Source organism: Schistocerca gregaria, chromosome 3 (assembly GCF_023897955.1).
Source record: "Schistocerca gregaria isolate iqSchGreg1 chromosome 3, iqSchGreg1.2, whole genome shotgun sequence".
In the NCBI taxonomy this organism is placed as follows: Eukaryota; Metazoa; Arthropoda; class Insecta; order Orthoptera; family Acrididae; genus Schistocerca; species Schistocerca gregaria.
Genome location: NC_064922.1, coordinates 327,376,328 through 327,392,270, shown reverse-complemented (window position 1 = coordinate 327,392,270; position 15,943 = coordinate 327,376,328). Strand labels below are relative to the sequence as shown.

The window sequence follows — 15,943 nt, the reverse complement described above, 5'->3', positions numbered from 1 at the left end:
TTTAGGTAGGGTGGCAGGTGATCGGCGTGAAAGGAAGTGCTCCATTGCAGCGAGGCCCTGGACGTGCGGGATATTTGTGTATAGGGAAGGTTAACTACCCCAAACCCCTCTCCCAATCCGAAACCTCTGTCCTATCTAAAGGCCTCAAAAGTGCCCCACTTGTAACAGAATACTTCCCGGGACTGGATCAGACCTTGAATGTGGCTCTCCAGAAGGGATACGACTTCCTAAAATCCTGCCCCGAAATGAGATCCATCCTTCATGAAATCCTCCCCACTCCACCAAGAGTGTCTTTCCGCCGTCCACCTAACCTTCGTAACCTCTTGGTTCATCCCTATGAAATCCCCAAACCACCTCCCCTACCCTCTGGCTCCTACCCTTGCAACCGCCCCCGGTGTAAAACCTGTCCTATGCACCCTCCCACCACCACCTACTCCAGTCCTGTAACCCGGAAGGTGTACACGATCAAAGGGAGAGCCACATGTGAAAGCACCCACGTGATTTACCAACTGACCTGCCTGCACTGTGATGCTTTCTATGTGGGAATGACCAGCAACAAACTGTCCATTCGCATGAATGGACACAGGCAGACAGTGTTTGTTGGTAATGAGGATCACCCTGTGGCTAAACATGCCTTGATGCACGGCCAGCACATCTTGGCACAGTGTTACACCGTCCGAGTTATCTGGATACTTCCCACCAACACCAACCTATCCGAACTCCGGAGATGGGAACTCGCCCTTCAGTATATCCTCTCTTCTCGATATCCGCCAGGCCTCAACCTCCGCTAATTTCAAGTTGCCGCCACTCATACCTCACCTGTCTTTCAACAACTTCTTTGCCTCTGTACTTCCGCCTCGACTGACATCTCTGCCCTTACTCTTTGCCTTTAAATATGTCTGCTTGTGTCTGTGTATGTGCGGATGGATATGTGTGTGTGTGTGTGTGTGTGTGTGTGTGTGTGTGTGTGTGTGTGTGTGTGTGCGAGTGTACACCTGTCCTTTTTTTCCCCTAAGGGAAGTCTTTCCGCTCCCGGGATTGGAATGACTCCTTACCCTCTCCCTTAAAACCCACATCCTTTCATTTTTCCCTCTCCTTCCTTCCTTCCTGACGAAGCAACTGCCAGTTGCGAAAGCTCGTAATTCTGTGTGTGTGTGTTTGTGTGTTTTGTTCATGTGTCTGTCTGCCGGCGCTTTCCCGCTTGGTAAGTCTTGGAATCTTTGTTTTTAATATATTTTTCCCATGTGGAAGTTTCTTTCTGTTTTATATATATATATATATATATATATATATATATATATATATATATATATATATGTGTGTGTGTGTTCGCGGTCTCGCGCGCACAAATGTATATCTGTCCCTTTTCCCCCCTAAGGTAAGTCTTTCCGCTCCCGGGATTGGAATGACTCCTTACCCTCTCCCTTAAAACCCACATCCTTTCGTCTTTCCCGCTCCTTCCCTCTTTCCTGATGAAGCAACCGTTGGTTGTGAAAGCTTGAATTTTGTGTGTATGTTTGTGTTTGTTTATGTGTCTATCGACCTGCCAGTGCTTTTGTTTGTTAAGTCACATCATCTTTGTTTTTAGATATATTTTTCCCACGTGGAATGTTTCCCTCCATTATATGCATTATGTATTTAGTTTGAATAAATATTTCAACTATGAATATTAAAAAGCAAAAGTTAATAATGTTAATTTGACTGGAAAATCATATAAAAAATAAAAAAATAACTCTCCATTAATATTCTAGTGTGGTAATCACCTTTAGAGGTAAGGTCAGCTGCCGAGGACTCAGCACGCTCAGCCCTTTGCAGTACACACTGTAGTTCTGCTTCGGACAACTTCAACCGTTCTTCCAGCAACTCTAGTTGTGCAGCTGCATCATTCTGATCCAAGCGATCCTAATCAACATAAACAGCCATAATCACAAATCTATACATATTCAAGGGAGTCATGTGCAAAACACACACATATATATAATAACAAAAAAAGAAAAAAACACCTTATTCTTAGACCACTCTATGTTATATTTTATAAGTGCTTAGAATGTGGCATTTCCCTGAATCAATGAAAATTTCTAAGGTCACACCAGTTTTTAATACACCTCTCACAAAAATATTGACTTCTTTCTATTGTCCTTATCTTCTATAAAAGACACACATCAAAAAAAGTTTTGCCTGAACCCGGTTCCCAGAACTCATGAAGATAGACTTTGACTGTGGATATTGTATCACAGACACAGTCCCTTTGACTATTCAGAGATGTCACTAAAACTGCCCAAACCAAGCATGAGCAGTGCTTATTAGATGGTGCATGAAGGTGTACAGCTTGAGTTAGTGTGAGCATTTACTAGTTTTTTGCAAGTAATCCTGATACAGATGAAACACTGTTGTTCACATCACTAAGGAATTGTTTGTCATACTTTGACTGTTCTCTGATCCTGAACTTTGGTATTACACTATAATATGATTTATCAGTATACACCAAGTCAGTGGCAACAAATGATCAGTAAACTGTAAATATATTATTCCACTCCACATGGGAGGAAAAATAGTGAAACTTCTAAGCAGTCTCTCAGAAAACAGGAGGCTGAAATGTTCTGAGCAGTAGAAGAAAATGGAAATGTGTGTCGATTCAAGTGGGTTCTACTTTGTAGGTGAGTATATCTGGTAACGACACAAATTTCCAGCATCAGTATTTTATTTCATGATATGGCATAAAATTATCTCTATAGTAAACTGTTCAACTATTTACAGATTTTGATGAGTCATGGGTATCTAACAATATGATGCCTTTTTTTTTTTGTCAAACAATGAATGACAATACATTTGTTTTCCTTTCGAACTTGGTTTTAAGTGCTGACTTCCTTCAGGAGAACATAAGCAAGGAAAAATGTTTAAATTGCTATTATGAATCAACTTTATTTATGAAAATTAAAAAAAAAAGCCACTAAGCATAGCAAAACTTACCTGCAATTCTTTTAGTTCTGCTGCATGTGATCGTTGTTCATCCTCAATTTGACTCTTTAACTTGTTAACTTCTTCCAGTAGTTGCACAATGCGCTCTTCACCCATTACATCAACCATTAACAGCGCACTTTGATGAGCCAGAACATTTCGCTCCTTCTGGGCCTGGAATTGAAAACATTTTCATTGTGTTTAATGCATCAAGACAGCTTGTAAGCTAATACACAAATTCCTCCAACACAGACGATTTTAATCCATGAGTAATATTTGTTTATTAAAAATTAAATCACATACAGTAAATTTGTAGCTCAGTTGGTGACAAATTCAATTAATAATCCAGCCTTTGGAGGTTTGATTATGTTTGATAATCAAGTGGTATGATAAACAGAAGGATGACAAAATAAGACTAAAAGATTAATGAGGACAGGAAAAGCATTAGTAAAAAATAGACAACAGGGACAAATAGGAGAACAGCCTTGTAGCTGGGTAAAGAAAAGTAAGGGAGTTCGTAGACTGAAACTGCAACCACTGAAATAGTGATGAAAGGTAACAAGAAGATAAGATGCCAAAATTACATTAACAGAACAGGAAACAACACACAAAATTGGATGAAATACTGAATTTTTGCTGTATGTCTAGAAATATTTTGTGCTAACGTCCTAGGAATTTGAAAAGTACATAGATCAACTGAACTGCCAACATGCCAACACTTATCATGTTCCTAAACTAAGAATATTTGTAATGATTCTGATTGATCATGCTAATGGCAAGCTGTCAGACAATGATAAACAGATAGGGCATTATCAGCAGCATCATAAGTAAATACAGAGCATTTGCACTATTCCTTGAAAGGAGCCCCTAGTGTCTGAAGGATTTACAGTATTATAACAGTGGTTAGATAGCAAAAGACAAAGGAACTAGTCATAAAATCAGTTTTATTACTCAACTTGCACTAGAGTATTTCTGTGGCTGTCAGATCACGACAGCCTACTGTGCGTAAAATGCCTGCCAGATTGCAAGATTTCCACACTAATCTTTCAAAACATGCCTCTGCCAAGTAGGAGACAGGACATTTTTGTAGTAGTTGACATAATTCTTTTGTCTCATACTTCCCATTGGCAAGTGTGCAGACCTACCTTATCCTTGCTAGGTACCTGCTCCTCTGCAGGCTATGCAAACATGGCGCAGCAAACAAAATTTGGACATCAGTAACGCAAACACAAAGTGATCCTCTCATACTCAAAAGCTATATGCAATAAGATGTCTCAATAATAACACCAATCCACAATGGAATCTCATTTCCATTTCTGTGGATTCTACAAATAACATCTTTTTCACTTTAATTTAGTTATTTGCATGTTCCATAAATTGTAACTGCGACCTCTCACTATGATGTGGAATGAGTCAGTGATTCAATGAAACATGTTCCAACATTAGTTGATTCATACTAGTAGCACAGAACAAATAACTTTGGTTTTAAATTAATGTTAATGTTGCCAGAAAGACTGCAAAGATCTCGCCACTTTCTGAAAAGGTCTTACATGCAATATTTCATTGCACAAAAAAATGACATAACATTTAAAGTACAGATTTCAAAAAGACAATATTTTAATGTAAAGAAAGAAAATCAATCAATAATTTTATAATGTAAATGAATATATAGAAAAATCTACCCACCAAGCAGCAGCAGGTGAACACACAAACAAAAGGATTTAACTTTTACAAGCTTTCGGAGCCAACGGCTTCTTCTGGGGCAAGAATTGAAGGGGAAGGAAGAGCGGTGAAGGAAAAGGACTAAAGAGGTTTAGGGAAAAGGATACAATTCAGAAACGTCACCCAGAACCTCGGGTCAGGGGAGACTTACCGGACAGGATGAGAGGGAAAGACAATTTAGGTATTGATAAACATAACCTTGCAGCTTTATCTTGTATAAATACATTATACTTACAGTACTGGCTTGCTGACGTGCTTGTTCTGCCTCCTCCTTCACACGCTCAGCTTCTTGCCTCAGTACCTCTGCTTCTCTTTGGGCAAGGCTTTCTGCCCACTCCCGCAGACGCTTTGTTTCCGCAAGATCAGCTTCCAGTTGACGCCTTTTTTCAGACTCCACTTCAAGTTGCGATGACAGCTCTGCTGCTGCCTCTTGTGCCTCAAATTCTTGCAGACGGGCAATCTTAAGCTGTGCCTGCAGGTCAGCAACTTGCCCTGTCAGCTCTGTATAAACAAAGCAATCAGAAAAATTATGTTATGGTTAAAATAATGAGAAATATTTTTTAAAATATGTATGTTATCCTATTTTCTGAAATGTTATTTGTCATTTTAAAAAAGAAATCTTGATCATTAACAGTATGCACAAGTGGATTTCTGCAACAGGCCAGAACCATGGGCCAGTACTGTGGATATCTCTGATAAATCTGGCCCATCAATCTGAGGTCTGCTGTTTCCCACTAACACTCAGTCCCTGTCCACCAGATCTAGCTCTCTGATCTGCACACAGGCTGGGTCTCTTCATGTGTGGGTACAAATCGGTGGGTTTTTGTGATTAATCGATGGACCTAGGACAGCTGTGCATGCACAACAGGCCAGAGTCCACAGCTGATGGGTTTTATGAGTTGCCACTGTGTTTCACTGTAAGTACATTATACAGTGTGATGTTTTAAAGGCATTTTATTTGTTGTGGTACTTTTCACACTTTGAAAGTAGTTTATAACTTCAAGAGAAAGTATGGAGAAAACTGTGGCATTCGCTAGCTGTATGAGCCTTTATAAAGTGTAGTAATTCGTAATACCTGTAAAATAATGGACATAACACAGTTATGGATAAGAGCATACAATAATGACATAGTACAAGAAACACTTTATCAGTGCTAACTACAGTGTTGCTTTGAACAATTCATCACCCCACCCCCTTTTATGCATCTTTCAACAGACCTACACCTTTCTGAGATCATTCGAGGAATTAATGAAATTATTTTAAATCTCAACTACAAGAAAATGTGTATTTCTGTTACTACATGTGTTTCATTTTATTGAAATAAAGCATCATCAGTGGTCTGTGATGAAACATTTTCATAATTGGGCTTGCTTTCTGTACCTAGAAACAGTTCTTTGCAAAAATGTTGATGTTACTTACAATATATTATGCCCAATTTTTATTCAAACCAGGAAATAGTGTCTGCTTGCATGTTGTTAATTTTTCTAACACTTTTGTCCACAGTTGGAATACTGTCTAGAAATGTTTCAATCATCTTTTTGTATACCATATTTTTTACATTTTTGTTTGTGTAATATTTGTGTATCTCTTTTCACAAACAAGGTATTTTACGATACAATGGTATAAGTTTCTCAATGTGGTCATTTTTACTATACATGTCGCAACTAAAACTTGCTGTAACCTGTAAACCACACATTCATCTGTGGCGAATTTCAGGTATCACATTTCTCTAGTCACCCTCACAAAATTTGCTTCATTTGTCAGAACAAACCAGAATTTACACATTGTCAACTCACTAACATCCTAATGAAGTTGCAAACGCACCAATCCTGAAAAAGAAGCTTATTAAATGACGAACGGAGGGCAAATTATGCCAAAAGCTTATTAAAAGGCACATTCCCAGTATAAATACACTCCTGGAAATTGAAATAAGAACACCGTGAACTCATTGTCCCAGGAAGGGGAAACTTTATTGACACATTCCTGGGGTCAGATACATCACATGATTACACTGACAGAACCACAGGCACATAGACACAGGCAACAGAGCATGCACAATGTCGGCACTAGTACAGTGTATATCCACCTTTCGCAGCAATGCAGGCTGCTATTCTCCCATGGAGACGATCGTAGAGATGCTGGATGTAGTCCTGTGGAACGGCTTGCCATGCCATTTCCACCTGGTGCCTCAGTTGGACCAGCGTCCGTGCTGGACGTGCAGACCGCGTGAGACGACACTTCATCCAGTCCCAAACATGCTAAATGGGGGACACATCCGGAGATCTTGCTGGCCAGGGTAGTTGACTTACACCTTCTAGAGCACGTTGGGTGGCACGGGATACATGCAGACGTGCATTGTCCTGTTGGAACAGCAAGTTCCCTTGCCGGTCTAGGAATGGTAGCACGATGGGTTCGATGACGGTTTGGATGTACCGCGCACTATTCAGTGTCCCCTCGACGATCGCCAGAGATGTACGGCCAGTGTAGGAGATCGCTCCCCACACCATGATGCCGGGTGTTGGCCCTGTGTGCATCGGTCGTATGCAGTCCTGATTGTGGCGCTCACCTGCACGGCGCCAAACACGCATACGACCATCATTGGCACCAAGGCAGAAGCGACTCTCATCGCTGAAGACGACATGTCTCCATTCATCCCTCCATTCACACCTGTCGCGACACCACTGGAGGCGGGCTGCACGATGTTGGGGCGTGAGCGGAAGACGGCCTAACGGTGTGCAGGACCGTAGCCCAGCTTCATGGAGACGGTTGTGAATGGTCCTCGCCGATACCCCAGGAGCAACAGTGTCACTAATTTGCTGGGAAGTGGCGGTGCGGTCCCCTACGGCACTGCGTAGGATCCTACGGTCTTGGCGTGCATCCGTGCGTCACTGCGGTCCGGTCCCAGGTCGACGGGCACGTGCACCTTCCGCCAACCACTGGCGACAACATCGATGTAGTGTGGAGACCTCACGCCCCACGTGTTGAGCAATTCGGCGGTACGTCCACCCGGCATCCCGCATGCCCACTATACGCCCTCGCTCAAAGTCCGTCAACTGCACATACGGTTCACGTCCACGTTGTCATGGCATGCTACCAGTGTTAAAGACTGCGATGGAGCCTCGTATGCCACGGCAAACTGGCTGACACTGACGGTGGCGGTGCACAAATGCTGCGCAGCTAGCGCCATTCGACGGCCAACACCGCGGTTCCTGGTTTGTCCGCTGTGCCGTGCGTGTGATCATTGCTTGTACAGCCCTCTCGCAGTATCCGGAGCAAGTATGGTGGGTCTGACACACCGGTGTCAATGTGTTCTTTTTTCCATTTCCAGGAGTGTATAAATGTGTAATTTCTTCACTTACTTTGTTGCAAAGCCACAGTAATCCTCATTTCACCAACTACCAATGACTCTCAAAAAATATCATTCCATTGGAAAAATCTGCAGTTATTCGTATATCAAAGTACATAAGAAAGCTCCGCTTGTCTACCATAAGGCAAAATACTCTTCTCTTTGTGTGCTATCATTTGCCAAAATCTAGTTCGGATACCTCTAACTGTTCTGCGACATGAGGTGTGTTATGAGTATTTCATTCTAGCTTTATTGCTGGCACACACAATTGCAAATGAGGCTGATACATAATATCAATTTTCTCGAGATCAGTGATAGACCGAGACCTCCTACCAAGTCTAAAGAAAAATTCAGTATGTTAGCTACATTTCATATGCAGCAATATATGGTCCTATATGCACCAAACACAAATTTATAGTGACCCCTATTTTTCACTGCAAAGTTTTTGAATTTTATGCAGTGTGCTACTTATTTGCGAAATATCACAATAACTTTGGCCATTAATGAAATGTTATGCACTTCATTACGAAGCTGACATACAAAGCTATAACTGATTTAAAACCCATTTTTTTAACAAATGGTGTTTTGTTTAACTCATTTGTGAAAGACTGCGGGGTGGCCGGTGTGAGTGCACCATTCTCATGGAGTAGCGCATCAACCACCAACTCGCTGGAAACTGACAGAATTGTCTGAATGAGGCCCATCACAGATATAAGCCCGTGCGCGTAACTGGTGAGAAGCCAGATTGGTAGTTCCCAGAATTGCGGGTAATGGACTGAAGGTTGTCTCTCCACTAACACACAAGCAAGGATGGCAGATATTCAAGAGTCCACATGAGACACCCATGAAAGCGAAAGGCCAAAGTCACAGAAGTAAGTTGATCAGCAATAAGATGACAAGGAAAGTTAAAAAAGACAATGAATGGAGTAACATTTACAATGACCCAAATCACAGAATAATAATCACAGTATTTCTAGGTAAACATATGTCAAACTGAAAAATAATTATCTTCAGAAAAAGGTAAAATGTGTACTAACTAATCATGAAGGAAACTGATGTAATTTTATGTTTAATACTTCATTCTGGATTACAATTCTGATGTCCAGATCATAGGCTGAAGAATCCCACAGTTCTAAAGCATCTACATCCACAAGAAGTATGGTAATCAAGTCTAAATTATCACCTAAGAAAAATTAAGATAAAAAATTAATTTTTTGTTTGTCTGCAGGTATGTGTGTGCAGTCCTTGTACAAGTTGAAATTCTCATACCACTGTACCATAATATGCTGCTAAAGGAGCCAAAACAATGTTTGCAGCCCACTGATAAAATGGAGATGAGGATTTAAATTTGTACAACAACTGCATGCATGCACCTGCAGACAAACGAACAATTAATTATGTTACTTTATTTTTTGAAGTAATAATTACATCTTTATGACCAATTCTCATACAGACATACTCCACAAATCATAGTGAAGTGCACAGCAGAGTGTACTTAGCATTATATCACATGTTAGGGTTTCTTCCAGTCCCATTAGCATATGGAGTATTGGAAGAGTGATTGTTTAAATGGCTTCAGTGCATCCTGGAATTAGTCTACTCTTGTCTTTACAGCCTGTATTGGAGCAATACGTATAGGGCTGAAATATATTTGTTGATTCTTCACTTAAAACTGGTTCTTGAAACCACATACATTTTTACAGGCTAACTGGAATCTTTTTTTTTTTTTTTTTTTGAGTGACAGACAACTGAAGTTTTTCAGTATTTCTGTGCCACTGGCATGAGAGTCAAACAAACCCATCACCATTTGTGCTTTCCTTCTTTGTATATCTTCTGTATCCCCTGTTGGTCCTGTTTGGTATGGGTCCAACAAACTTGAGCAATATTTTGCGGTGGGAGGATGGACTGCATTTTCTCAGTATCCTGACTATGAACCAAAGTCTGCCATCTGATTTACCTACAGCTGAGCATAAGTGATCATTCCATTTCAAGTTTCCGCAAACTGTTACATACAATTGTATGAGTTGACTGATGCCAACTGTGATATATTGATACTGTAGTCATAGAGTACTACCTTTGTATGTTTCATGAAGTGCTCAATTTCACTTTTCTGAACATTTAAAACAAGCACACAAGTGCTGACATATTCTGGAAGTGTCTAATATAGTGTTTCCCTTCTTCTGAAACAATACACCTCAACTGGTCTTCAGTTAAATAGTAGCCATAGAGTATTCGAAAATTTAATAGATCATGTAGTGATACGTACTTGTTGTAAGTCTGTTCTAAGATGTTTCTGACTGAAGGTAAAATGGCACAATATTCATCTCAACAACAGTCAAATGCATTGGCCATTACTAGCATTGCTTAGTCATTTACATAAGTGTTTCCAGTTGCCCACTACCACATTTCTGGATGTGTACTTTGGTTCAACTTTTGAAAGCTTCTGGAAAGCCCTGTGTGGTTAAGAGGTTTAGCATTCTCATAATTTTACTTTCTACATGAATCTTGTCAACTGATCGGATTTGCTGAACCCCAATTGGACTCTAACCAAGGGGAAAAAACCAAGAAAGCACCCTTTGTTATGATACAGTTCCCACACAAAAAGGGAAGGCAGTGCTGTATTGGTACAATATTTAGGTTTAAGTCGTCAGACTCATGACAACTACTTCACAATTTCTTTCACATGGTAACTGAATCACCATAACAGTACACAGAGCTGACCATATGGCTTATCATGATGAATCTCTGAGTGTAATACAGTTACTTTAAAGAAAATTACTTCTACATCTATATTCGTACCTTAAAAAACTTGGCATTGTGTGAAACATGCCTTATGGTTATTTACCCACAATCATATTTTGGTTATTATACACCCTTATTACTTTTACGGATGGTGCAGTATATAGATTATCCCAAACAAATGGAAGTAAAAGGTCTGTGTGGGATCGTTTTCCAGAAATTTTGCACAGTGAGACTAGAGTACCACTGAGCCACTAGATTCCTCTTCAGGATAGAATAGACTTCAAAAAATTTTTTGTCATTTTGTAAAGTTTCATCTGATAACATGTTTAGCAACAGAAGACATCCATCTTGGTCTCTCGTATTTGTCAGTTGTAGCAGCACCTGATGAACCTTATTTGAGTCCTCCTCTTTTTGCATAATTACTCATAATTCTTCAAAATATAATTGTTTTCCTATTGTAACTCAGTTCAACAGATGAGTTGTGCTCACTAATATAAATTTTATGAAAATTACAACCAACATTTAAGTTTTTAACATACAATTAGCAAGACGTGCTAATCATACATGTCTTCTTTTATGCTTGTTGCACCATGCCCTACACACACACACACACACACACACACACACACACACACACACACACACACACACACACACAAGTTATGTTCCCTTACATTAACTTCCTAGCTCTTGGTCCATTCAATGGCTGGCAAAACCACCAGTTTCAAATATGCCACAGTAGTTTCAAATTAATTACAATAATGTATTTGTAAGTAGTCATCATCATATTGTCACTTCAAGGCTGAGAGCTGTTATAGTGTTATTGGATTCAGTTAATCATTAAATCATTGTCTATTACAAATACCACAATGAAGGAAGACCTTCAAGGATGTGGATAAGTCCAAGATATACACAAAGCAAATCAGGTGCTACAAACTGCATTAATAATCAACTATCATTAAACTGGTATATGTTATTTATCCTTACTCTAACTACATTTACCATTGTAAAATTAGCAGGAAAGGCATTTCCACAAAAAAGTCACTACCTTTTCACTTCCATTAAATAGTAAAAGTCAACTTCATGTAAGTCCCAGTCACTAGAGAAAACATAACTGGAAATGTAACAAAGAGAATGGGCTAATGGATGGTATGCAATACTTGTAAAATTAATACATATAGGCAACTAGATTGTAAACAAATACAGAATGACATCTGAATCAGTTGGTCTTTACTTCTTTCTGTCTCAAAAACTGAACAAGGGTTTCTGACTAACTTTTAAATATGTTTCATTTTTAAGTACTCAGTAATCAGAGAACTCATATGGTGCATGCTGGAGAGACTAACCACCTTTAACCATTTTTTTTGTCTTCATTTGGTTAGTTGCAACAGTGCTATCATTCTCAACATCTTCAACCCCGTAATTAACTTAGTAGTAAGAATCTAAACAACACTTTCAATGCTTTCATGTAGCTTATTCAAAAGTCAGCTAATGATAACAATATTACCTTTAACAGCTTCTCTGAGTTGAGCTAAATCATCTTCATCTCGCTCAGCGACACTGAAGTCATCCTGTGCATCAACCAGGTCAATTCCTCCATCTGCAGACACCTGCAGAAACTTTTGTATGAGGACTGCACTCCTGCGCTTCAGCTCTCGGTTCTGCTTGTACCACTGCAACAACATATCAAGACAATGAGAATGTTTGGCGTTTTCATATCACTTTGATTTGGCTACTGCTCGGCTTCAAGCTGCATTAAAATTACAGTAGTAAGACAGGCTAAGGTCATTCTTGAACATTATCTCATTTGCTGATTTAATAGGTAGTAATAATTATCAGGGAGATACATAAAGAGATGGTTGATGTTCCCAGTGTGAAGTTTATTTTTCATAACTTTACAGTTGTGGAAAATACACAATGAAATGAAGATTATCTGTGATCACAATGGCCCATCATAAACACTATTCTGATTTTGAGAGGGAATTGTGGAATTCACCTCATGTGCATAACATAGAAACCTAGTGTTCACACGTTAAGCAGCTGCAGAAAAAATAATTCTTGCCTCAAACTATTACAACTAGCCACCCATAAAATCACACATTAACTTACTATAGTTAGAGCAATGGGAAAAAAATGAATTGACTACAACATATTTCTCTCAATAGCTTGTTATATGTCTGATACATTACATAATTTCCAAGTCCAAATATTTTCTGGTATCTCTCTCAACATGTATTTTCCAATGAACCAAAAATCTAACCTGTGAAGCTGTTTTCATTGCATCCTGCATTGCTCCAGTTTCTACATCATATTTACTCTTCAGTTTTTCATATTCATTGAACACTTGCTCTGACACTGTAACAGAAGCAAATAAAATACATTGATTTATGGCATACAAAAACTTATTACAGAAATTATTTTGAAGTGAGGCTTCAATATGAGCATATGAGAAATATACAGAGGGCAATTAAAAGGACATTAAAACAATTACTGATTACTTCTTACAAACTATGAAACACATTTATTCCTTTCTTTCAAACACAAGCAGTAGAATATTGATGAATACTTAATAAATTCAGAAAATAAATACAGTGACATGTTTTGTTGTCTTCGGTTACCTAATACTACATGTACGAGGGCGTACTGAAATGTAACAGCTCTAAATTTTTTATGTGAAAACTTTGAAAGTTTTTTAAGTAAAAAAAATGTTACCCCATCCGAATTTCATCAGTTTCCAAAACTTAAAGAACACCTCCGAGGACTTCACTTTGACATTGATGTAGAGGTGCAAGAAGGGGTGGCATTGTGGCTCTGTCAACAAAGTCAAACATTCTACAGTGATGATAACATCGTTGTTATCATCCCTCGTTGGGAAAAGTGTGTTCATCAGCAGGGTAACTACGTTGAGAAATAAATATGTACACATGAAGAATAAAGAAGTAGAATGTAAATAACACTTGTTTTATTTAAAAGTTTCAAGATTTTCACATGAAAAATTTGTAATTGCTGCTGTCAGTCTAAATTTTAGAATTGCAGTAAAACAAGTAGTTTTACAGAGCATTAATATTTTTTTAAACTAAAATAAATACAACTTTTGAAAGTTTTCATCTTAATCTACATAACAACAACATTAAGTTAATTTTCGGTGCAATTCTATTGAAAATTTAAATATTGATTCAAATATGTCTGTACTTTCAAAATATCAAAGACAAACTTTTTTGCAGTTGATCACTAGAGACAAGTAGGAACTTGTGCAGACTTGGAACAAAAAACACAAAACTGTATCACAGGAGTGTTCTTCAGACACCCAGACATGCCTCTTACAATGAGTTAAAATTACAAATAATGCTTTAACCAATAATATTCACTTGTATCAATCTTGTAACTACAGCTGCTGGCATGAATTATGCCAACACTAAATCAACTGCTAACTCCCAAGAGCACTTGATAATTAAATCGAATTACTGCAAAAAGAACATTTACTTGGCTCCATCTTTTCCAAACTCCACAAAGGCACTTTCATAAATCTGTGAGACTAGAACCCTTAAGAGAATGTAAACAACGAAGAGGTGGGCATAAAGAAAAACCAGCTTTCACTCAAATACCCACATACATAAGTTGCCTCTTTTTCTGGAAATTTCCATCTTGCACTGCACTTGTAAATTTTATTAATTTGTGTTTGTCAACATCTAATTACTATTCTCATTTCTATTAGAATAGATTATTTTAGTCTATAAAAAGCTGAAAATAACAATTTCAATAAAACAGTGAACATAACACTCACCCTTGAGGAAGAACTTGGATGACACTTTCTAACACAGATAAGGTGCTTTACTTCTGAGACCGTTTTTAAAACAATGTCTAAAGTTTATTCATAAAAGTAATTGTTGTTTAATACATATGTCCTGAAACCATAGTTCAGCAAAAAGAGCAACTGTATAGGTAAGAATAGCTGAGTAAGGTACTGATTACTCATTATGGAACCATGCTACTTGTAAATAGAATCCAAAGCTGCAAGGGAGGGTGGTGCATAGAATAGATAGTGTTTTATGTGGTGAAACGGGCTTAAGTCCACTAAGTGTTGAAAGAGTGATCAACATTTCCAACACACATTTTGTAAAATAAGGGAAAGACAACCACTTACCTATACCAGATCGATGCTTTGAGCAGAGTAACACACAACAGAAAACAGCACTGACACTAGCTTTTGAGCACTAGTTCTTTTTCCAACAATAGTACACACATTCATGCACACAACCACACAGACATCCAAATGCACACTCCCTTTTCATGGCAAGTCACCGTCTTGCTGTGTTCACGGGACAGAGTGTTCGGGTGTTTGTCTGGTTGTGTGTGTGAATGTATGTGATACCGCTGGAAAAAGAGTTCGTGCTTGAAAGATGGTGTGAATGCTGTTTTTTGTTATTTGTTACTGTGCTCCAGGCACTAAATCACTATAGGAGAGTGGTTGCCATTCCCTTATTTTATGTGTTGCTCCATCCAGGAATTTCCATTCCTGTAACACACATTTCGAAGTGACTGATATGCCAAACTATCTTGATGTATGTCCCCATGTGCCTCATGGCACAGCCACCATGTAGTTGTGTACACAATCTGCAGTAATCTATTTATAACCTGATCAGCAGATAATAATAATAATGGCGTGTGACAAGGGCCTCCCGTTGGGTAGACCGCTTGCCTGGTGCAAGTCTTTCGATTTGACGCCACTTCGGCAACTTGCGCGTCAATCAGCAGATAAGTACTACCAGAAAAAAATTACAGAATTTGTTCCTGAATCATGACACTGCTACCACCGTCTTGCAATGTTTGTGGGGGTGGTTGTTTTTATTTCCCAGCTGACTGCAATAAATTCAACGAAGCAGAAGAAAGAACTCATAAGAAAAGGTACAAGGAGACTTCATAAAATTGAGTTACACATATCATCTCAGACGATGATTATTGTAAAACAACAGCGGCACATTTTCAGAAGAGAGTACATATACTGTGCTGCCTACAGACAGAGTCCTCCTGTGCCGTGGACAACAGATGCATCATAGTGTGCAACTGAAATGGTGTGGGAACTAGATTCTTACTCCAGAGCTGAAGTACAAGCGACAGTATGATTACTGTGGGAAAAATGTCTAAATTGAACACAGAGTCACTATGAAATTCTGG

The 15,943-nt window shown here is 38.9% G+C and overlaps 1 protein-coding gene across 1 annotated transcript in view; it reads right to left on the bottom strand.

The window, feature by feature from the left end:
* The window catches only part of LOC126356252 (shootin-1-like), a 273,743-nt gene that overhangs the window by 18,505 nt on the left and 239,295 nt on the right, over window positions 1–15,943 (bottom strand). Inside the window, exons 5-9 of the mRNA XM_050007085.1 lie at window positions 13,029–13,123; window positions 12,276–12,441; window positions 4,916–5,181; window positions 2,971–3,132; window positions 1,764–1,902 (exon numbers count right to left, since the gene is read on the bottom strand). Of these exons, the coding sequence (XP_049863042.1) occupies window positions 1,764–1,902; window positions 2,971–3,132; window positions 4,916–5,181; window positions 12,276–12,441; window positions 13,029–13,123 (828 nt within the window). The remainder of the gene's footprint in view (window positions 1–1,763; window positions 1,903–2,970; window positions 3,133–4,915; window positions 5,182–12,275; window positions 12,442–13,028; window positions 13,124–15,943) is intronic.